The sequence below is a fragment of the Habropoda laboriosa genome, unplaced genomic scaffold (genome assembly GCF_001263275.1).
Source record: "Habropoda laboriosa isolate 0110345459 unplaced genomic scaffold, ASM126327v1 scaffold64, whole genome shotgun sequence".
NCBI classification, from domain to species: Eukaryota; Metazoa; Arthropoda; class Insecta; order Hymenoptera; family Apidae; genus Habropoda; species Habropoda laboriosa.
Genome location: NW_017100183.1, coordinates 721,099 through 743,278, shown reverse-complemented (window position 1 = coordinate 743,278; position 22,180 = coordinate 721,099). Strand labels below are relative to the sequence as shown.

Below are 22,180 nucleotides of genomic sequence, written 5' to 3'. Positions count from 1 at the left end.
CCGCGCGTTTCAACGAGCATGGCACGAACATCGAATTGGGGGCAGTCTATCTTTTGATTATAAGGCGCAAACGTTACTTCCCTTTTTTTTGTCCTTTCCGCGACAGTCATTATTTACACGATTTCACTTAACGTCTACGACCCCTGTCTCGGGCTCCTCTATTTACAAAACACTCGAGTATTTTCTTCAACTATCGACCGACGATCGAGAAACGGCAAGTAACAGTCGTATCGTACAAAAAAGAAGGGGGTAAAAAGCAAGAAGAGAGAAAGAAATAGTATCGTCTTAGAAAAATATCGCGCAATCGCCTCTTTTCCGCAGCTCGCACGCTCTCAATTTTACGCGTTCAGGATTCTTTCGTGTAGTACGTGAGGGAGGGGGTAGGGAAACGAGATATTATCTACAAACATTGAAATTCGGTTCTACTAGTCTAGGTACGCGGTGAAAGAGGCGTTTGTGAAAAAGAAAGAATTTGCACCTTGGCACCTTCGAGAATCCCGTCGAAGGTCAGTCAACTTAAGAGTCTCTATTTTATTATACACACCGCATACTGGAATCACACGAAACTCGAGGAGTTTCTCGCTGTCTCAACTTTATTCACACGTTCTCTAAAATATCTTTTCGAATCGTCGTCTCGTTCAAATGCATCGCGCAAACTAATACTAATACCTGACGCATACTCAGATCCTCAGCTCGGCGTCGGTAACTGGAATACCCCTATTGGCACTTTGACTGGACCTTTGAGTGGCAGGTGGCACCAAAGGACTGATACTAGGACTTCTGGTGGCGAGAGGGGACAAGGACGGCGAGAAACTAGGGCTGAGGGCAGCTGACGGGAAGGTGGAGGCGTCGTGACTGATGGGAGACCTCGGAAGAATACCCCTGGCCAACGCGGGAGCCGCCAACGATCTAGGAGCAACGGAAGTGAGCAATGGTGGGGGTGGAGCTTTATGTACAGACTTGGTTTTGCCGCTGCTTCCCGAGTTTCCGCTTTGAACGCTAGCCGCGTCGTCCTTCAGCCTGGCGATCTCGCTAAATACGTGAGCCAGGGGTTGGTAGTGAGGACCCCAATCGAGTAAATAGTCCCAATTGTACGATCCTGTCAGTTCTTCCTCGCTGTGCACTATCGAGCTCAAGGAACCGTTCATCGACGGTCCTCCAGGCACCTCTAGACCCGACATGGGTCTCCCAGGCTCGCCAATTTTCCCGTAAATTAAGGTAGCGATGTCCGCTTCGGTGGCTGCCTCGTCCTCGAACAAATGCAGACTATCCAGAGGCAGAGCTTCCGGTGGTCGTCTTGGAGTACCAGCTGGGGGATCGACGATTCCTAACCTGGCTAAATATTCCTGTGTATTGTGAACCGATAGATCGCTAGCCGAGTCTCCGGTCTGCTGTCCTTCGTTGATCATACGAATCTCCTCGTCTTCTCCGTCGTCCTCGGCGGATCCTCTGCCAGACGAGCCGGACTGATCGCTGCCAGATAGTTCTGAGGTAGCCTGTTGCTGTCCCGATTGACCGGACGTGCCGTAAGGTGGTATTTCGTCGTACTTTGGAGGTGCAAATTGACAAGACGCAGCACCGCCCCCGCCGTTGCCATTGCCAGAGCCTCCATTCCCAGCCGCGCCTACTCCAGCCACGCTCCTAATTGGAATGGTATCGAAAGCACTTGGATCTACGTAGCTGTTGGAAGCAGTAGCGTTGCTCTCGCCGTTCAAACCTGGCTTACTTCCTGGCTTTTTGTGCCTTCGATTTCGAAGATGAAGGTAGAGGAAAATGGCCCCAAACGCGACTACCAGTAGCAACAGAGCGATTAGCAGACCTAAGGCCCAGTCTGCCAGACCTCCAGTAGCAGCGACGGCCATGTTAGAGCCTACGTCTGTTGGAGTGGCTAGTGCAGTGGCCCCTCTGGCTTCGTTCACGTCGCTGTCATCCGTCAAAGTGATCTCTACCACCGTCATGTTCGACAAAGAGCCCTGTCTACCTGAACTAGCACTGACCACCAGCCTTGACGATTCCTCGACGTCCATATCGATGTGCACCAACTTCTGCTTCACGATCAGCGCACCCGTGGTGCGATTCAATTTGAAATAAGGGTGTTGCGAGGTCAATTGATAAACCACGCGACCGTCGGGTCCTTTGTCGCGGTCTGTAGCCGTCACGTGACCAATTACCGTTCCAGGAAGCACCTGAGCCCCCCTTCTGATACCGAATCTGTACATCCTCTCCGTGAACTGGGGATAGAACTCGTCTCTCGACTCAATTTCCACTCTGACTCTGACAGCAGCTGTTCTGCCACCGGTATCGGTGGCGCGCAACGTGAACGCGTATCGGTTTCGCAACTCGTAGTCGAACACCGCACGAGTCGTCACCGTTCCAGACTTCCCATCCACCGCGAACAATTTCCAGCTGTCGTCGATGTCTGAGAATCCTGTTGCCGCGGCGGACACGATCGAATAGTTCAAGGATCCGAAAATACCACGGTCCAGATCCGAGGCACGTGCAGAGAACACGGTCGTTCCAATCGGCTCGTTTTCTCCAACGAATTCCAAGTATTCGGGGACTGGGAATTTCGGTGAATTATCGTTCACGTCTTCTAAGTGAATTCGTAGCCTGGTTAACGCGCACAAAGGAGAAACTGGGTCGCTGTCGCAGGCCATTATCACGAGATTGTGAATATCGGGCTCAAGATCGCAGTCTAAAGTCGCGTTCACTAAAACTGCTCCAGTGGTCCTCTCCACTCTAAAGAGGCCACCGTCGTTTCCGGAGGTTATCTCGTACACCAAATTCGCCGCCGTACTTCCAGCCAAATCGTCGTCCTTGGCACGTAAAGTCGCCACCGTGGTACCTCTAACCGCGTTCTCTTTAATCGAAACCTGATGAAGATCCTCCAAGAAACGAGGGTAGTTATCGTTTACATCTTCCACCGTGATGATTACCGTAACAGGTTCGTCCCCTACCAATGATCCTGTCGTCATGTTCTCGTTTTTCGAGCCTAGTCGTAAGACGTACCTGAAAAATTCGCTTATTAATACGAGATCAGAAGGATCGCGAGCAGTTCTATCTGCAACTTAATCAGCCAACGTTACTTACCTGTCCTTCGTTTCTCTATCGAGCGTCTTGGAGAGGATCAATCTGCCTCTGGAGACTTCGAACGTTCCGCTATCATCGCCAGCTACTATGGTGCCGTCTAAAAGATCCACGTCGGACAGTCTCATCAACGTTGTTCCTTTGAGAGCGTTTTCTTTCACGGTGATCTTGTACTCTTTGCCGGGCAGGGTGCTCTTCAGGCTGCTCAACCGTACGACGACCGAGCACACAGACGACGCCGGTGGTTTGCCGTAATCTTCCGCCACGATAGCCAACTCCACCTCTTTGGGCAAGGGTCTCGGTATCGCGGTACGATTAACCGTCAGAACACCGGTTGCAGGATGCACCGAGAAGCCTTTGGTAGCTTTGAGCAGATAGTATCGTACACGGCTGTTGTCCTCCGTGAGGTCGTCGTCGGTAGCGTTCACCGTCAGAATTTCCTGCAGCTCTCCCCGTCCCTCTGCGCGAAAGAAGAAGAGAAAAGAAATGGTTAGGTGAGTGACGTTCGTGGAGCAGCGGCGAGAGAGTACCGGCAGCTTTTCCTATATCGGGCTTGCTCGACGAAGCGAAAGGATCGAGGAAAAACGAGAGTAGCAGAGAGTGCTAGTGGATCGATTGCCCGTTCGTAAAAAGCGAGAGAGCGTACTCGAAAAGGGCCCGGGACAAAGATCGGGGGATCATGAGCGCGAGGTCAAGTACCCTCCGCCTCTTTTTGTCGGAGGTACGTCCTCGAGCAGCACACCACCGCCAGCACAACTACCACCAACAGTGGTTCTTTCTTTTCTCGGTAAAGGAGGAGGATAAGCCGTCCTGACATCGGGCTGAACGGAAGTATGAAATAATAACCAGTTATATAAATCGCTCGGCCGAGCCGTGGGGCCAGCAGGACGGAGCCAGCTCCGCGGCTACAAAAATCATTTCGATGCGTTTCAAATCGTCGGATAACTCGGCATTAATGTGCCAAGCTCCGACCTAAAGCGAAAAGGGAGGACAAAGAGAGAGAGAGAGAGAGAGATGTGGATAGGAGGAGGAGAGGCTGAAATAAAACTTGGCGAACGCGCAGCCCTTTGGGGATGTCCGTGGTGAGGAGGTAGGACGACCTCGGAGGAAAGGGGGATCTTAACCGAGAAGTGACAGGTACTCTATAATTATTGCGAGGTGCGTATGACCGTGGAGTGTTCGCATCACGGGACGCCTTTGCACTGGGACGAATTCTTATTACTATCCCCTTTCGCTTCATTAACCCCTCCCCCTTTTCCACAATATATCCTGCCTACCCCGGACAGTTTAATACGATTTTGATAATCACCGGATTAACTCGTCTTCCTTATTCTTCCTTATCTCAATATAAACGATATCTCCGGCATATTCGTACCGAGGAGAGAGCAGTCGTAAATTTTGCGGTAACCCTGTGTGTGACTGTTGGTCCGGAGAATTGAAAGGCGGCAGAACCCTTTCCCGGGGACCCGTGCCACGTTTCCCAGCTTACACGCGAATCTACGAATCGGCGAAGCCGGGAGAGGAAGCAGACGAAAAGAAAGAGATGCAAATTTCGCGAGGCAGTCGCCGTGGGAGCTGCTCCCTCCTTTCAACTCTTTCCACGTCCACCTCCTGCCAATCCAGCCTCCCCTGTCACCCCTCTGCCGCCCACCCAAATGCACCATTAGGCGCGGGCCTATGTATTTTTAATAAGTTTCGAGAGTCTTCGAAGCCGGCGATCTCGGCCGGCGGTTGCAACGAAGGCGGCTTTTCGGCTGCCTCGCAAACGGTGTCCTCGCGTATATTTATGTGCGAGGCGTTCGCAATTCTCCTCGTCTCCCTTCTACTCCCTCGTCCTCTTTGCCGGCCCTTCTCATTCGTCTCCCTCCCTCCCTCGCGCGCTCCCTCTCTCTCTCTCTCTCTCTCTCTCTCTCTCTCTATTTCTCGATTGCTCCCCTCAGCATTCGAGCAGCTAGCTTTTCATCGATCCTCTACCATACCCCACCCCTCTCACGCTGTCCTTCTTTCGTTTTCGTTGTTTTCGTCGTCTTGGCCGTTCTTCTCCTCTTCCTCCTCCTCCTCCTCCTCCTCCCTGCTGCTCCTTTCCGCTCTCTTTCCCGACGCTTTATCTTGGCGCGATGTCAATTCGAGTTTGGAACACGGGCAACAGGACAACGCGTGTCTACTAAAAACCAGTTTTTAAACTCGCGTTTATTTCGCGCCGAGGGACTCGCCTCGGGCCACCGTCCCTCTCGAGAGGTCTTTCTCCTCCCTTTCCTCGCTCCGCCGTACCACTTCCCTTCCTCCCGCCGGTTCTTCACCGGAATATCGATCGTATGGATCATTTTAGCACTCAACAGCTGTACACGTGTCTATTACCGCGGGAAAATTTCCACCGTGCATTCATCGCTTCCCAGAAAATTACTTACCAGGCAGCGTGGCGATGTAAGCAGATTGCTGGAAACGCGGGCCGTTGTCGTTGAGATCCGTGACACGAACTATCAGGTCCGTGGTCGCCTCGTGAATACCGTCGCTGGCTATCACCTGCAGGCTGTATTCCGACCGTGTCTCAGCGTCCAGGCGTCTTCGGAGAACGACCTTGCCTCCGTATCTGTCGATACTGAAAGGACCGGGGCTGGTCACGTTGCCGAATCGATAGGTCAGAGCCGGGGAACTGTCCACGTCGTTCGCCGTGATTGTCGTCAGCACCGTGCCAACCGTGGTACCTGCGAAGAGGAAGGGAAAGGGTTAATTTGTAATTTCGGGAAGGAACAGCTTAATACGAAAGAGGGAGGAAATGATCGTTCAACGTGGACAACGTAGAACGTCCGCCGTTGATGAACCATTTAACCGCGACATCGAACAGCAACCCGTTCATCGTGGTACAATGCCAGACACCGTTGTTACTGATGAATGGCTTCGTTATACCAGAGCAGTTACGTTCCCCCTTGCTCTTTTTATCCTCGTGGCCAGGAGCCACTTTGTCACCGGCAGACGATCATTCGCGATACATACACACCACTATACCAGGCCCTTCCGCGAAGCTAAAGACACTTGGAGAGAGTCGCGTTTAAAATGCATCGAATCCCTACTATCGGCTCGCCGCATCTCGCTCGTGCGGGAGAAGAAGGCCAAACGAAGATTCGGAGCTGCGCGGATCGTAGGCGATAATCTCGAGCGTGCCGTCGGCAAATTACGAGAGAGAGAGAAGGAAAGTGATGTTAACCTTGGTGGTTGGATATAGAAAAGTTGGATATAGAGAATTTCCGATCGTTATCGGATGGAGAAATACAGGGAAGGAACGTTTGGAATAGAATTTCGACAGGCCAATTGATAGGGTGAAGCAACACCTGCGCGAAGAAAAGAATTCTTGGACGGCGCGGCGGCGCGACGCGATGCGTCCGGATGGCTCGGGGACTAGCTGGCACGCGGCAACCTCCGCTCGTAAATTTCACGGGTGATCGTTAAAGTCGTGTAAATCGGTTTCGAGAGCGGCCGCGACCCTGGATAAACGCGTGGCTCGCTTCTCGAGCGCCGCGCCGGTAGTGTTCCTCCGCCTCGGAAGCCGAGACAAAGATCTCTCTATCAGGTTGTTCGGGGGGTATCCTTCCTTTCCCTCTCCTCTAATCGTACAAACCCTTAAGAAAACGTCCGAGAGCAAACGGGGAACGCTCGCGAAATAATAAATTCCCATTGCCGTACACTCGATCTTCGTAAGTTATGTCGCGGTAATTCTGATTACCGGAGGTCCACAGTATTCGCGGATCAGCCTGCGTAAATACAAATACGACGTGTGCTCCTTGTACGGAAAATCCGCTCGTCGGTGGTCTACCATTGTTTCGATTTCTCGTGTCAGTGCCACTTTCGGAACCGATTCGATCGATGCTGTCGATTAAATCCTCCTTTGGATGTACACGTGTATGCGTTCCCGGCTAGCTGACCGCGAGAGGTACCTCTTCGGGAACAAAGGCGTGGAACATCGGTGAACCGCACCTCTCGTTTCGCTAGATTCGCTGGAACGACGAAAAATAGTAAACCCTTCCCTCGAAATCGCGCTCGTTTCGCAGATTACGCCGGTAACCGTCTGACCGGTCGTAAGAAATTTAATCGAGGTTTTCTATGATTGTCAAAAGGATAAGTCGGCGCCGGTAGCGGTTGCAGCAGGTGCCTGAAAAGGCTGACTCGCCACGGTATTAAATAAATTCTATCGAGCGGTGCATCGCGAATAGAAGTGGTAGCAGTCTCGTTTGCACCGGACTGAAGTTTTATGGTGATACAAATTAGATAGCGATCTCGCGTTACTCTGTTGGCGCGCGAGTACGCGGCCTTTCGTGTTGAACCTTCTTAGAAGTTTACAAGAAGAAGAAGTAAAAAAGGGACAAGCACTGGTATAAGTAAAGAAGAAGAGGAGGAAGAAGTAAACAAGAAGTGCGGCAACATGAGAGGGGTAGTAAAACGAAATTCGCGATGTAAATTAAACGAGGCGCGTTTAAATCTCGAGGACCGAAGACAGGGTAAAACGCGGAGGAAGCAAAGGAAGGAGTATTTTACCAAGAGCCCCGAGAGTCGCACCTTGCGTAACACGATTAATTACGCCTCGGAATCGGCCGATTTATTTATCGATTGTCACTTCCTACTTTCTTCGACTTATCATATTCGCTAACGTCTCCATCGTAACCGGCTGAGAAAAGAATGCTGTCCCGAAAGGGATGGTAGCAGCACGAGGCTGGCGCTTACACGTCAAACTCGGGGCCACCTTTGCACGGCGCCGTCCATTGAATCGTATCTGTCAATGGGGAACAATATGAAACCGAGGAGGACAAAGCGCGTGGAACAACGGCGAGGAAGAGAGATCGCGAACTATTCGAACGGGTGTTCGCAGCCTCGCCTAAGTTATGCAGATTGTTCCGAACAGTTGGACTTTAATGCCGGCATAAATCCTTTGCCACTTAACTTTATACTTGGAGAGTAGTATGCAGTCCCACCTCGGCTACCCGCGTCCCTTCCTTTTTTTTTCCTTCGTGCTTCTTACTTTTGCCCTTTCTTCCCGACCGTTCTCTTTTCTCCTATGTTCCGTGCCTCCACGCGACTTTCACGCGAGCAACTTACCCGACCGCAGCTAAATCTCACAACTTCCCGACTCGTTCGAATTTATCAGACAATTAGGTTAAAGAAGAAGGTCGTTTAGCGAGAGGACCAGACTGGTTGTGAATGGACTAATTGCGAGCGACACAGCGGATCGAAATACAAGGAGGCGTACACGCACTTGCGTCTGCTCGTAATTTGTTCGCGCACGATCGCGGCACAGATGACCAGGCTAATAATCATCGGTTAACCTTCGCATCGAAGAACAAACGCTGCAATTGAACTATACGATCCGGTGCAATTAACTCCCGCCGTTTCATTTCTAAGGCCCGATGACATTTATAATCCACCTTTTAAGTGGCGCCCAGCCAGTGGATCCTGGGCGCGCGTCGATGGTAATTAACGCTGGCCTTACCTTCCGACACCGAGATGATACTGTGCTCTGGAAACGTTGGCTGATTGTCGTTGATGTCGATCACACGCACGCTCAGCGCCGCTGTGCCTGTTAGCTGAGGATTACCCTGGTCCGTTGCAATTATAGTCAGTCTATACTTCTCTCGAATTTCACGATCAAGGACTATGTTCGTTCGAACTATGCCGCTGTACGGTGGACTGATCGTAAATGCGTTGTCCGGATTGCCGTCTACGATGTGATAAAGTATCCTGCTGTTCATTCCTTGATCCGCGTCGCTGGCTGACAGCTGTGCAAACGAAAATTACACGCTTCTACACTTGTAATTACGGAAAATAAAGACAGATTATTCGCGTAATATCTTACCTTGACAACAAAGTCTCCTTTAACGTTGCCTTCCAATACCGTTGCCGAGTACTGCGTCTGAGTGAACACAGGCGGATTATCGTTCACGTCGGACACTTTGACCACAACCTTTACGTAAGCTTCTAAAGGATCAGCTCCGTTGGTTCTAGCAGCCACTGTCAGAACGTGCTTGGAGCATTCTCTAGGCTCCTCCTTGGACTGCTGTCCTTCCAAGGACCTGCCCCACGAATTCGTACGACCGTCCTCGCTCTGCTCCTCCAAAGGCTTCACTCTCATGTCGGTCCACAGTTCTGCGTCTAGTCTGGAGGGATCGTTGACGCGTAACAAGCCGGTATCTTCGTCGATGGTGAACGTTCCGAAATCGTTCCCCGATCCAAGAGAATACGAGACGTGTTGCCTTCTACCGTCTGATCGCACAGCAGAGACTTGGATCACCTCGGTACCAGTCGCAGAATTCTCCTGAATGGTGACCTCGTAGGAGTCGTTTTGAAATTTTAAAACTGGCGCCAAGTCGGCTAGATCTCCCACGTGCAGCTCGATCAGTCCTCGAGCACTCTTCGGTGGAATTCCCTTGTCTCTAGCTAGAACCTCCAAGTGATACGTCTTGCCGTTATCTTGCGACAAGGACAACGCTGCGGTGACGGCACCGGTGCTCGGATGTATCCTGAATTTTGGTTTCTCCTGATCGTGCAGAAAAGAGTAGACGATCTCCCCGTTTAGACCCTCGTCGGCGTCTGTCGCCACGACCCTAAGAATGTTCTTCTCCGGCTGTGTTCCAATGGACACACGTGCACGAAAAGGGTACTCCTCGAACACGGGAGCGTTGTCGTTGGCGTCGCTAATTCGAATCTCGACGGGAATAGTGGTGCTTCTGGCGTCGTATTTCCCACTATCCGTAGCCATCACCACGAAGCTGTACAAACTTTGTCGCTCTCGATCCAAAGGCCTGCGGGAAAAACGATCGTGCTAGAGAAGGTTGGATAGTTAGAGCGGAACAGATAGAGCGGAGAGAAGTTGATAAGGACCGGGTACATTAGCGACGTGTACGAAAATTACGTTCACTTGGTTTCTGGTTTGTGTGTGCATCAGATGCATCTTTAATTCTGATTTACCGGTCAATAGACGATTGTTCGAATCGGGGGAGAACCGAGGTCGGATTTAAGCGGAAGGTGGCGGCGTGGCGTAGCGCGACGGCCGCGGCGGGTAGCTTGTTTGTGTGACGGAAGCCTTAATCGCGCACAGCGATCTTGTGTAATCCACGTCCGCCATTACCATAACTCTACGGATCCTCCACGGCGGCTCACCGGCCGACCGGCCGGCCGCCGAGCGGAGCCGAGCCGCACCGCGCCGTTTCGTGTCTTAAATCGCACGAAAGCCGGGGGAGGTTTGCCTCTGCCTTTTCGCCGTTACCACCGCCAACGAATTTAGCGTTCCCGTCGCCGTGAGCTATACGCCACGAGAAATCGCAATATCGACTTAGCGTACCGCCGAGACGCTCTATCCCCCACCTTTTTCCGATTTCTACTACACCTCTCCCCAACTGGATAGTTTCTTCCGCTTTTTACACTGCTTTTCCCCTTTAACCAGCCACTAGCCGCAATCTACAGCTTTCCCGGTATCTCTTACCCCTTCTAATACACACGACGTCTTTATCACGCGAGAGAGCTAATTCTAATCTAATTATACTATCGCGGGGTAAATTTTTCGCTCGACACGAATGCATAATTTGCATCGATTCAAAGTGGCCGTTTAACGAGCAACATTCAATTGCCGCGCGAATTTTTCTCCAGCATTCCAGCTAGATAGCCGTCGGATAACGCTCGGAGTAATTTATCGTATCGGCGGACTTTGTCTTTATTAGGCCGTTTCGAAAAGTCACGCGAATTTAAGAGGTATAGGTAGATAAGCGCATGGCGCGATAATGTCTCTGCTGGCTGGGTCGGGTATAGCGCGGCTAGCCTCGTGTGTGCACGTAATAACCTTTAACGAGCGTGGAATAATAATCGGGCGCCGCGTTGCGCCGCGCCGGTAGCGCGCAAAATCGACGCTGTTATTTACGATTTAACCGGTGTGTCGCCGCTATTCCTCCCCGCCACTTTTATTCACGCCGGCACGGATCATCCCGATGCGAGAGATAATATTCCCGCGAACCGTTTGCTCGTCGAAAATCATCGTCTCTGGCGGTGAATCGCGCGGGCCGCTATGATCCGAGTAATCGCGACGAAGTTATCGATACCGAATCGTCGTTGCCATTCAGTCTCGTTATCGCCTCTCGATCTCGCGAGATCTGGTCTCGCTTCTCGTGCCGCTACATCTTCCGGGTGGTCCTGGGAACGAACAACGGGAGAGAAGCACGGTACACCTACCAGTGGTCGAGCCGTCGACTTAACAGCAATAGCAACAATAACAGCAACAACGCGTACACGAGAGCATGTTCGATGGCTACCGATCGGAGGGGAATTGGAGAGGGAGCAGGCAGGCAGCATCGGCCGCGGTGCGAAGAACGAAGAAAGAAAGTTTCGCCGGCAGGAGAGGAAAAAGGGGGACGGAGAAAGAGACGCGACAGACAGAGATCGCGAAAGAGTGGCCCGACCGGGATCTGGTTTTGCATATCAGGCTTTTTGCCGGCTGAAATAATGCATTGAAATGCCACATGGTGTCCCGCTGAAATGACACACGGCTGTCGCGCGGCAAAAGTACGCCCCTGCGTGCCTCTTCTCGGGAGCTCCTACCGACACCCTTCACCCTATAGATCACCCTATTTCTCCGCTCCTTCTTTCCTCCTCTCCTCTTCTCTTCTCTTCTCTTCTCCTTTCGACGCGTCTCTATCGAGGAGACGGAGCCGTCGCGAGGAATGCGACAACTTTCATATACCTACGTGTACCTATGTAGATTGATAAAAACATCCCGACGAGTAAATAGAAGAAGGAGAAGGGCAGGCCAGCGCGAGTACCGCCGTGGTATATCTCCTGGTCGTAAGAATAATCGAGTGAACGATCAACGTGGCGCGTTTCACTTGCGAGGTCAAGGTTCGTGGGACCCTCGGTGAAATTATCTATTAATTAACCAGATTCGACCTTGACGGGACGGAAGCCATGGAAGGGGTAGGAGTTTAACGACGTCTCGCGATACGGGTTTATTGCGCGCATAATCGCGAGGGACACAGCGGAGGAGGGCAGACTAGGAAGAGGCCGGAGGAGGAAAGGAGACGGGAGGAGGAAGAACACGTTGATCCGTGCCGACGGGTTATGCATATGGAATCAACTAATCGACCACAGTGCATCGTTCGCGAAGGCGCATCGACTGACTTTATAATTTTACGACGCTCCTAGACCCTCCACCGCCGACGCCCTCCTCACCCACCAGCCAGGACCAAGCGTTCCTTTCACCTCCATCTCCGTCACCTCACCTCCTCCTCCACACTGTGGTTTTTTCCATTTCTTTATCTCCCCCGCTCCTCCCATGCGCCTACTTCTCGTTTTATGACGCCATGGTACCCTGCGTAATATCCCACTGGCGATCCTAATCGGACGCGCAATAAAGTTCGCGCGGTAATTAACACCAGAATGAAATTAGTTTGCTGGCATGGCTCGCGAAAGAAAGAACGTACGCTGTGGGAGAGGGGAGGGGAGAGAGGCTAGTTAAGAGCATAGTGAGAAAATTGTGTCCGGGTGGCGAACGATCGACTGTGATGGTGTAGAAAAAGAGGAAATTGAACACTCACCCGGCCGTAGTAACGACGCCCGTCAGGTTGTCAACCCTGAACAGCCAGCTCGTCTCTTTCGCGATGGCATACGTGATTTTTCCGTTCACCCCTTGATCAGGATCCGTTGCTCTGACAGACATCACGCTGGAGTCCGGCGCCACGTCTTCCGAAATGGTAGCCACGTATTTACTCGGATGGTAGTTTGTCGGGTAATTAGAAGACGCGTAGGAAAAGCTGTTGGACAAGCCGAATCCAGGGTACTCGGCACCTGGCACTGCACCACGAGGCCTCGATTCGGTGTACTGATTTTGCACGAAGGTAGGAGCGTTGTCGTTCACGTCTAACACTATCACGGTCATGTTGCAGCGTGCCTCTAAACTAGGTCGACCCTTGTCCTTGGCAGAAATCGTCAGGACGTACTTCGACACAGCTTCCCTGTCCAAATTCGACATCGACAGCATCCCTGTCACCGAATCCAGGATGAACTTTGCTCCGATGTTTCCACCTGAAAACAACGCACATGATCGTGTCAACTCTGAAATTGATAACAAGACGATAGGTGAGGATTTCGAAGAGGCTCACCGACGATGCTGTAGTAAATTTCCCCGTTTTTTCCCTCGTCCTGGTCAGCTGCGGCGGTCGTGTGAATGACAGCGGTCTCCTGGTTCTCCGGGACCGCGAGCGTGTAACACGAGCCCGATCTGAATTCTGGGCTGTTGTCGTTTTCATCCATGACTAGAACTTCGAGCGTACTGATGTCCAACAGCTTGCTAGACCTCGCGAGAATCGGGACCGAGTAGCGAGAGGTCTGCTCGCGGTTCAAAGATCCTCGTAGAGTGACCAGACCGTTCGGGGTAATGGAGAATTTGTCCGAGGCGACGTTGCTCGGTATACTGAAGGTGACGTTGCCTGTATAATCGTCGGAGGATGGTTCTCAGTGTCTCGGTCGATATTTTCATTGCGAGAATGTCCGACGCGGTGAATAAAATTAAGCTGTTTTTTTCTCTTCTTGGGGAGATTACGCGCAACGAAATTAGGACTACGCGACCGGTTACCAGGTTTCTCTGTGGGACCACTATCCTGTCGCGTCCTCCCCGAAAATCCAGAATTATCGGTCAGTTTGCATACGTAAACGCGTGCCTTCAAAGCGAACGCGGTCGAGCCCCTCGGTTTCCGAAGATCGACATGTTCCGCAGCGCGTAAATTCTCGGGAATATATCGGTTGGAATTCGAGCCGCGAAATAGCTTTGTTCTCGTGGATTGCTCGTAGCAGAGGACCGCAATTATACAGTCCGTGTAAGATAGAAAGAAGAGATGTCCGGGGACGTGAGGGGTCTCGATGGGTGGTTACCGTCTTCCGATATCTGGCATGTTACGATCGCGAAAGTACAGAATACGACACTTGGTGAATTTACACGGAAAAAGATTGCGCGCTGCACGAAATTTGGGTGGGCCAGGTTTGGGAGGTCGGCTCGCGAGTTGCGCGCGCAAGAAGAGAAGAACGTCGTTTCAGGGAATACCGGTCACGTTTGCCTGTATAAGAGCAACACGCTCGTGAAGCTGCGCGCCCGAGACGAAAGGATTTTACGACGAGCCACAGCACTTTCTTCCCTTCCTTCGTAGTTTTCGCCTTTATTTCCACCTTGGCCGCTCAACGGGGCGACATAAAACGTGTACGTCTAATCCTCGATTTACACGGATAATTGCTGCTCCACGTATAATCCAGGCTACATTTTTATTTCAAATAAACGGCATACGTATCGAGGAACGTAGTTTTGCTACAATCATCAGGTTTGCGTGTGTATAGGAACCAGAGCTCTGTTCCTGCGATTCTCAAATTCCGCCGCGGCGAAACCCACTAGCCTGTCGCGTTAAGATTTTTAGCAGGGATAGAACAAAGCGGAGCGTCCTCGACGGTGTTTCCTTCTGGGCCGTGTATACCAGCGTATCCGCGATCGTAGACGCGGCGGAACGGTAGTTACGGTGTGGCGACACGCACACGCCGGTGCTGGCGCACGTACGAGGGTGTCGGTGTTGGTTGGAACCGGTGATTTGCCTATGCGTACCGCGGCAGTCTGGCGGCACGATGATATACGCGGCCATTGTTTCGCCTCGTCCTCGCTGCTTCTCCCTCCTCGTCGGTCCCCCTCGCTGCCGCCGCCGCCGCCGTCGCGCGGCAGCTCGCGGTTCCTAACCCTTCGGGGGATCGCACAGGGACGCGGAGTCCTTTGCCGGTCCTGCGGGGCGCGCTAATGCGCTCATCTGATACACGGCCGACGGTCTAGATAAGCGCAAAACGAGCGATATACCGTGTTGTCGGCCGTACGGAACGCTTTTGCTACGAGACCGAGAACACCGGACCTTCTGCGCAAGCTTTTAGTAATCATCGTGTTCCCGCGCTGTTCCATCTGTTTTACGGCACGCGGCCGTTTCAGGAAACCACGTGGGAAAGCACGCTTCGCTATCCGATCATGTGTGTGATCGATTAAAAAAAGCAAGTCCGAGTGAAGTAAAGAAGTTTTTCGAGATTTTAAACGAGATAACGGATTCTTGTTCACCCTGCGTAGTGGGTCCGATCGGGTTGGTTTATCGTTATCACGTCAGAGAGACAAGTAGAGGCATAGAGGATACTGTACAGCGCCTCGACGACAAACCTATCTACGACGATGGAATTTTCTCGTCGGTGGAATTCTTCGCGGAGCTTTTAGAGCGGCGACGAACGTTGCCAAGGGAGTGAAAGGGAACGAAAGGGTATTCCGCAGACGTTACACACGGATGGAACGCGTTCCCGACCCGGAGGGAGCCGGACCGCGAGTCATTTCGCTGAATTTACTATAATGCCCCGTACCGGCCGGAATCAAGGCAATTATTCGAGGTATTTTCATAGCAGGGCTTTCCTATTAGCCGGACTGGCCCAGCGCCGATTATATCCCCTTCTCGCGGTCGGTGTAGGTGGCACGTAGTATCTCTCGGCGCGGCGCGGCATTCGTGTAGAGCGCGATCCGTGCGAATGCCGGCGCTCAGCGACAGGCAAAGTCGAAAATCCGTGAACGGGAAGGTAAAGGGGACACGAGGGAGAAGGGGGGAGAGCCTCGGACAAGATAGGAGAGTGTAATTTCAGCTTCTCGTCGTATAGCGAGCGCTAAATTGACAGCCCCTCCTGTTCCGTGGCACTTTATGCGGCGACGCACCACCGAAACAATAAGGACGCGAAGCGGAGCACCTAAAAGGGTAGCCGCTCGAGACCCATTTTTGGTCCTCTCCTACGTCCTTGTCCATGCTCTGCCGGCGCGCGCGCGCGGGTGTGTGTGTGTGTGTGTACGTGTATGCGTGCCAGGAGATCGATAAGTTCTCCGAGAGCGGGCCGAGTTCGGCTTTGTCCCTCCGCATTATCCTTGCAAGCGTTAACCGAATATACGCGCGGCTCTATCTGATCATCTCTCGCGAGTGATATACGAGACAACGGTGGATATTTATCAATAAACTGACCGGTTGTAAATCCAACGTGAGTTTTATCTGGCGTATTTAGCGGGGAATAAAATGGAATCGGGAATCGAGATCTTGACGATCTCTGCGCGCTTCTTTCTCTGTCACAGAGAGAGAGGGAGATCGCTAAAAGCTTACCCTGATCGGCGATGATAGGACCGGCGACGTTTAAAACCGGCGCTCCAACCTGGAGGTCCTCTGAAATTCTAGCCACGGGGTTGGAGAGCAGTAGTCGAGGAGGTCCGTTGGTCTGTCCAGAAGCAAACGTCAGAGTGAGCCTCAGCGTGGACTTTCGCGGTGGGGAACCATGATCGTTCGCCGTAATCTCGAGCTCCGTGGACCTCACCATAGGCCTCTCCAGACTCACTATGCCGGACTCGTAACCCACCGAGAATCTCGCCTCCTCGTTCGCCGATGTAATCACGTACGATACACGGCCATTGTCGCCCGCGTCTTTATCCACGGCGACCACTCTTACGAGAGTCGCCCCTGCAACGATGCCAATTTACGATAATGCGACTTTGTAATTCAATGGAATATACTCTCCTCCTCCTCCTCCTCCTCCTCCTCTCCACCTGTGCTAGTTTCGAATCTCTTTCATCTTAAGAATCGTCGTAAGAATCGCTCACCTGGCAATAGATCCGGCGTGACCGTAACTTTGGTCGATTCCGGAGCAACGAAAACCGGATCGTTGTCGTTCTGATCGAGCACGATGATCCTCGCGGTCACGGTCGAGGCTAATTGCTCACCGGGAGGAGCGCGATCGGACGCCCTCAGGATCAACGTGTACTCCGCCCTTTCCTCTCTATCCAACGGCCTGGCCAAGGTGAGAGCGCCAGTCAAGGAATCCACCGCGAAGCTGCCTCTCGATGGAAATTCAGCTACCAGGCAGTATCGAAGCTCCCCGTTCAAACCACTGTCCAAATCGGTGGCCGTCAGATTGTAGATGGTCGAACCAATGACCGCCCTCTCGGAAACGCGAACCGTTATCGGATCCTGAGGCCAACGGGGTGGATTATCGTTCGCGTCTTCGATGATGATCTTCACGGAGACGGCTATGCTCTGAGGATTTCCAATGGACGTGGTGTCCAACGCTCTGATCTCTAGATGGTATTCGCTGACGTTCTCCCGGTCGAGGGAATGAGCCACCACCAGCTGGCCGGAGCTACGATCGACGTCGAAGGCTGGAAACTCGCTGACGGGCGTCAAAGAATCCAGGGTGAAGGCCACACGACCCGCTGGACCCGCCCCCGACACCGAGCCCACCGCTTGCCCGATGCTGGCGTCCTCGCGCACCTGAACGAATCAAGTTACGTGGATTTTTTCCTAATTAGCTAGCTCGTAAAAGAGCGACGACTTTGATTTCGATTTAAAGTGCTCCTTTAAGATTCATCCCAAGTAATTAACTTTTTGCCAAGGATTCGAGTCGATGGCTCGCAGCACGAGCATGTATCCGAGAGGGCTGTTGGCTGCATTATCAGCCGCGATGCTCGTAAATCGCGGGAAAAATCGGGACGAATCGACGAGCGAACGAAAGTCGGCTGGGATAGTGTGGTGGTGCGGAGGCCGATGGTACTCACGTTAAAGGTAAGGCTGCTGCTGGTGAAGGTCGGCCGGTTATCCGCGAGCGCTAAAACCTCGACTCTTAACGCGCGTATGCTGTGCCGGGGTGGCCTGCCAGCGTCCGTTGCCTTTACGGACACCCGGTACACGTTCCGTTCCTCGTGATCGAGAACCGCCTTCGTCCTGATCATGCCGGTGATCGGGTCAATGGTGAAAACGTTGTAACCGTCCGAGTCTCGGTCTGCAGAGATCAAGGTTAGCCTGGTGAGCGTGTACACGATAATCGACACGGTCGAAAACTCGCGTGATCCATCGAATGGGAACGAGTAACGCGTTCGGACGCCATTAAGGAAACAGCAATATTACGGCCGTTCGACGTCGTTAAGCATGGATCCGAGTGGCGCGGCGAGAGGGCCGAGACCGATCGGTGAACGCGCTCGAGAAAATCGGGTGCTAATTCGCGCAACGTTCACCGTATACCCTTCTCGCTGCTCCATAAAATTCAACAAAACCCCGCTCCCCGTTCCAGTCCGCTCTTTAAGACCGTGCATAATTGTTTCGGTAATTGGATAATTCATTTCTTCGACCGGTTTGTTTCTTGCTTTTTTTCAAACTTCCCTTCGAATTCGACTCGTTTCTCCCTTTCTTCCGTCGATTTCAAACACACAATTGTCTACATATGTACCTTTCAGTATCGTGTAGGTTACGGACGCGTTTTCACCGAGATCGGTGTCCAACGCCCTAACCCTCGCCACTTCCGTTCCAGGCGGTTGTTCCTCTCGAACGCTGACCACGTCTCCTTGAGGGTCCACGATTTCTGGCGAGTTGTCGTTCACGTCCAAAACTGTCACCTTCAGAGGCACTCTAGCCGCCCTCGACGGCGTTCCCTGGTCCCTAGCTTCCAATACCAACTCGTGCACACCCTTCGTCTCCCGATCGAGCGGCTCTCTGGTGGTGATCTCACCTGAAAGTAACGAAAAAACGAAAACGTCAATTCTAATTCCTATCCGCCGCTTCCAGATTCCTCTTTGCTTCGTTTCGCCTGCTATTTGGACGTCTGGGAACGTTTACGACTCGTATTTGCTCGCATTCGCGGAACCGATCAACGTAACTGCTTCCCGCGTATGCACGTATCTCGGGATCGTGGTCGAGGAAGAGGAGAGAAACGTCCGCTATCGACAGGGAAGAAACGTACGCGGCACGAATTGCCATAAATTTTAAGATTCGCGTACGCACGGGGGACGATCGTTGGGCAGAGCTTGTGGAAACCGACCTTATCAATTTCCCTGGACGAGAACGGTTAATTGGATAATCGGTGTTCGTACGCATCGGGGAACGCTCGAATTCCTCGGCCGCGCCTCGACACCGGCTATCGTATTACGTTTCCGTCCTCTTCTCGCATATTATAATCATGCCGGAGAGATGCGTACGTATGTAGATACGGTCGCGCATGTAACGAGGCTCGTTGTAATTACGTATCTCGCGTAGAAGACGGTGAGCAAAAGTCGCGAAGCGTTGCAAGAAGAGCGAGAGAGAAAAGGGTGAAGAAGGAGGAGGGGGAAGCGGAGAGCTGTCTTCTCGACTGGACGGAGCATTAATGGGTAATTAAGCAAGTGCCTAGCCGACCGAGCAGAACTATTCCGAGATCTGGAAAGGGATCGGGATAATAATTCGTACGCGAGGACCGAAGGAGGGACACACGAGGCACCCGCGTGCCTCCACGAATTCTCGACGTACCTAGCCGAGCCCCGACTTTGTCGTCCTCGTCCTCGTCCTCGTCCTCGTCCTCGTCGTCGTCGTCGTCGTCGAGAAGACAAACGATCGACGAGGAACATGCAAACGCGCCGGCATCGAGGGATACCATCGCGGAACAATAAGAAGTATATCGTAGGACGCGTGCTAATGCGTTTCTCGTGTTAACCGTGGGACCGTGCGACAGACTTCTTGCACCCCTCTCCGGGGCACCGGCTATCTTTCTGTTCCCGCGTGTCTCTTCCAATATTTGGAAATCCATGCTCGTCCCAGGCTGCGTTAGGAAAGCTCGTTCCGTGCCGCTACGATCAATAGGAGGATTTCTTGGAAATTCTCGACGACACCAACTCCGCGGCGTATAGCCACCACGTTCAACCTCTATACGTTTCACCGTGAATCGTTCGAGTTGGAAGTTTCGCGATGGGAAGGTGGAACGTTGGCCGGAAAGTTTCGCAAGATTAATATATAATAGAAGTATGTAGGTACGGAGGTACGGCGGGACAGTTGATACTTCCGGCAGCGAGAGGCTTTATTTTTCTTTTGGCGTGCCGAAGCTTGGCGCTGGGATGACTGGAGAAGTCCCACCTCTGTAAACAGGCAGCCCTGGCGAGAGAGTTCTCTCTTCTCGCGGATACGAGAAGAGAGAGGAAGAGGAGCCGGCCTGGTCTCGAACCAGCATGTACACAAATACTCTCGTGTCGCATGCCAATCAAACCACGGATGCGCGTAGCATACGAGAGGCAGCGTGCGTGCTCGTTTCGCGGTGTGCGCTGAACCCAGGGCCCTTTCTGGTGATTCGTTACACGCCGGCAAGGTGAAAGCACCACTCTTACGGGATTACACTTTGATATCCACGAAGCAAGGGGGTGCGGCCCGGGGAGGAGATGTTACAAAAACGAAATAATCGCGCCACTGGCCCCGTATCTCCGATATTGCGTTGTATGGTCCTCCAATTAAAGGCATTCGTATCAAAAATAAATTTACGTCCCTCCATTTTCTTTTCCTCTTCTCCCCACCTTCTTTTCTCTTTTTCTTTTCTTCTCCCTTTCATTTTACTTCCTCCGACCGCGCTATAAATCTTGAGCGCGCGCCAGTGTGTCGAGACTCTCTGCCAACGGAGAACGAACGACAGAGCTTTGTGCTCGGTCGCTCGCTCGTGGAAGCCGATTTCATTAAGCGTTTTCGAGGACTTACGAAACGCACGAAGATCTATCGTGCTTTCTGACCGCGCGCGCTTGCTATAAAGTCTTGCACAATCGTTGTTCAACAATGGTACGCAACATCAAGGGCCGTGTGCGCCGGAGTTGACGCAAGAGCAAACGCGTAAATTAACAGCGTCGACGTCTGAGGGCTATTTAGAAAATGAATCGCTTCGTCTATCCCTTTTCCTCGCGCCTCGCTCGATGCCCCTTCAAATTCAATTCGAATACATCATCCCCACCCTTGCGCGGTTTAGAGTGGCTAGACCAGTCGTGTAAATTCTTCTTTCCAGCGGACGGACTAGAAAAGGAGGAGCCGTGTGTTAATTTCCTCGAGGCTCGAACGGTTAAAGAGGATTCGCCAATATTTTTCCGCGCCAGCTTGCCATGGGATTTCCTCTCTGTGCACCGCGCCGGGACAGCTTTCGTAAACACTCGAGCGTCGTTTCGACGAGGGGAACACGTGCGTATGTATATTACGTTATGTATGTAGGTAACGGTTGACGCCGGTTATGGCAAACAGAAGAGGAAGGGAAGAGAGAGGAAAAGATAGAGGAGGCTCCTTACCTGTATCGGGGTCCACCGCGAAACTGCTGTTGGCCTGGACCACCGCGTACCTGAGCAGCGCGTTCTTACCGAGATCGGGATCGGAGGCGCTCACGGATCCGACCAGCGTACCCGAGGGCAGGTTCTCCAGCAGCTCGAACCCGTAGAAATCCTTCTCGAACCGTGGATCGTTGTCGTTGTCGTCGAGCACCGTGACCAGCACGGATGCGCTCGCCGTCGCAGCTGGAGAACCGTTGTCCGTCGCTAGAACGGTCAACGCGTGTCGATCGAGGGTCTCGCGGTCGAGAATCTGCGCCAGATAGATCCAGCCGGTGTTCGGGCTGATCCGGAAGGCCGTGGATCCTTGGAGGCGGTAACTGAGCCTCGCGTTGTTGCCTGTGTCGAGGTCCAACGCGGTCACTTGAAGAATCTGCCGGGAATAGAAACAAGTTGTTTTTAGATCGATCGTGGTAGAGAAAGTCGAGTAGTAGGTAGGACAGTTGCGATACTTTCTCGGCAGTGTTCGCGCAAGGGAAGAGCGAGGGGTGGTGAAATCTGAATTTCTGCGATGTAAACGTTTCTGCCGAGGAGGCGGACGAAAAAGGAGGCGGGCTGAGAGAGAAAGAGGCGGCGGGGAGACAAGACCAGTCGATCCGGTCGTTCCGTATTAATTAAACGCGCAGCCAAAGACCGCGAACCCTAAATGCGTTCGAACCGGTCGATGTTTTCCAGCGCGGGAGGATCGTGAATTACGGAGGTCGAAGAAGAAGAAGAAGAAGAAGAAGAAGAAGAAGAAGATGACGAAGAAGGAGGAGGAGAAGAAGAAGATGAAGAAGAAGAAGAAGCAGAAGCGTAGGATCGAGGGTATATAACTTCGTATCCCGTGCACGAAGCCTTGGCGCACGGGCAATGATGGATGGCGAACGAACGGAGAGAAGGCGACGAGCGCGAAGGGAGGTGGGACGAGGACAGCTGGATAGAGAGAAGGATCGGTCCTCG

At 52.5% G+C, this 22,180-nt stretch overlaps 1 protein-coding gene across 1 annotated transcript in view; it reads right to left on the bottom strand.

Moving 5' to 3' along the window:
• Nucleotides 1-680: 680 nt before the first annotated feature.
• The window catches only part of LOC108579132 (protein dachsous), a 43,115-nt gene continuing 21,615 nt past the window's right edge, over nucleotides 681-22,180 (bottom strand). Inside the window, exons 6-17 of the mRNA XM_017942583.1 lie at nucleotides 21,203-21,611; nucleotides 18,370-18,648; nucleotides 17,702-17,925; nucleotides 16,751-17,417; nucleotides 16,260-16,610; nucleotides 13,218-13,544; nucleotides 12,654-13,140; nucleotides 8,930-9,875; nucleotides 8,567-8,852; nucleotides 5,496-5,792; nucleotides 3,091-3,547; nucleotides 681-3,009 (exon numbers count right to left, since the gene is read on the bottom strand). Coding sequence (XP_017798072.1) covers nucleotides 681-3,009; nucleotides 3,091-3,547; nucleotides 5,496-5,792; nucleotides 8,567-8,852; nucleotides 8,930-9,875; nucleotides 12,654-13,140; nucleotides 13,218-13,544; nucleotides 16,260-16,610; nucleotides 16,751-17,417; nucleotides 17,702-17,925; nucleotides 18,370-18,648; nucleotides 21,203-21,611 — 7,059 coding nt within the window. The remainder of the gene's footprint in view (nucleotides 3,010-3,090; nucleotides 3,548-5,495; nucleotides 5,793-8,566; nucleotides 8,853-8,929; nucleotides 9,876-12,653; nucleotides 13,141-13,217; nucleotides 13,545-16,259; nucleotides 16,611-16,750; nucleotides 17,418-17,701; nucleotides 17,926-18,369; nucleotides 18,649-21,202; nucleotides 21,612-22,180) is intronic.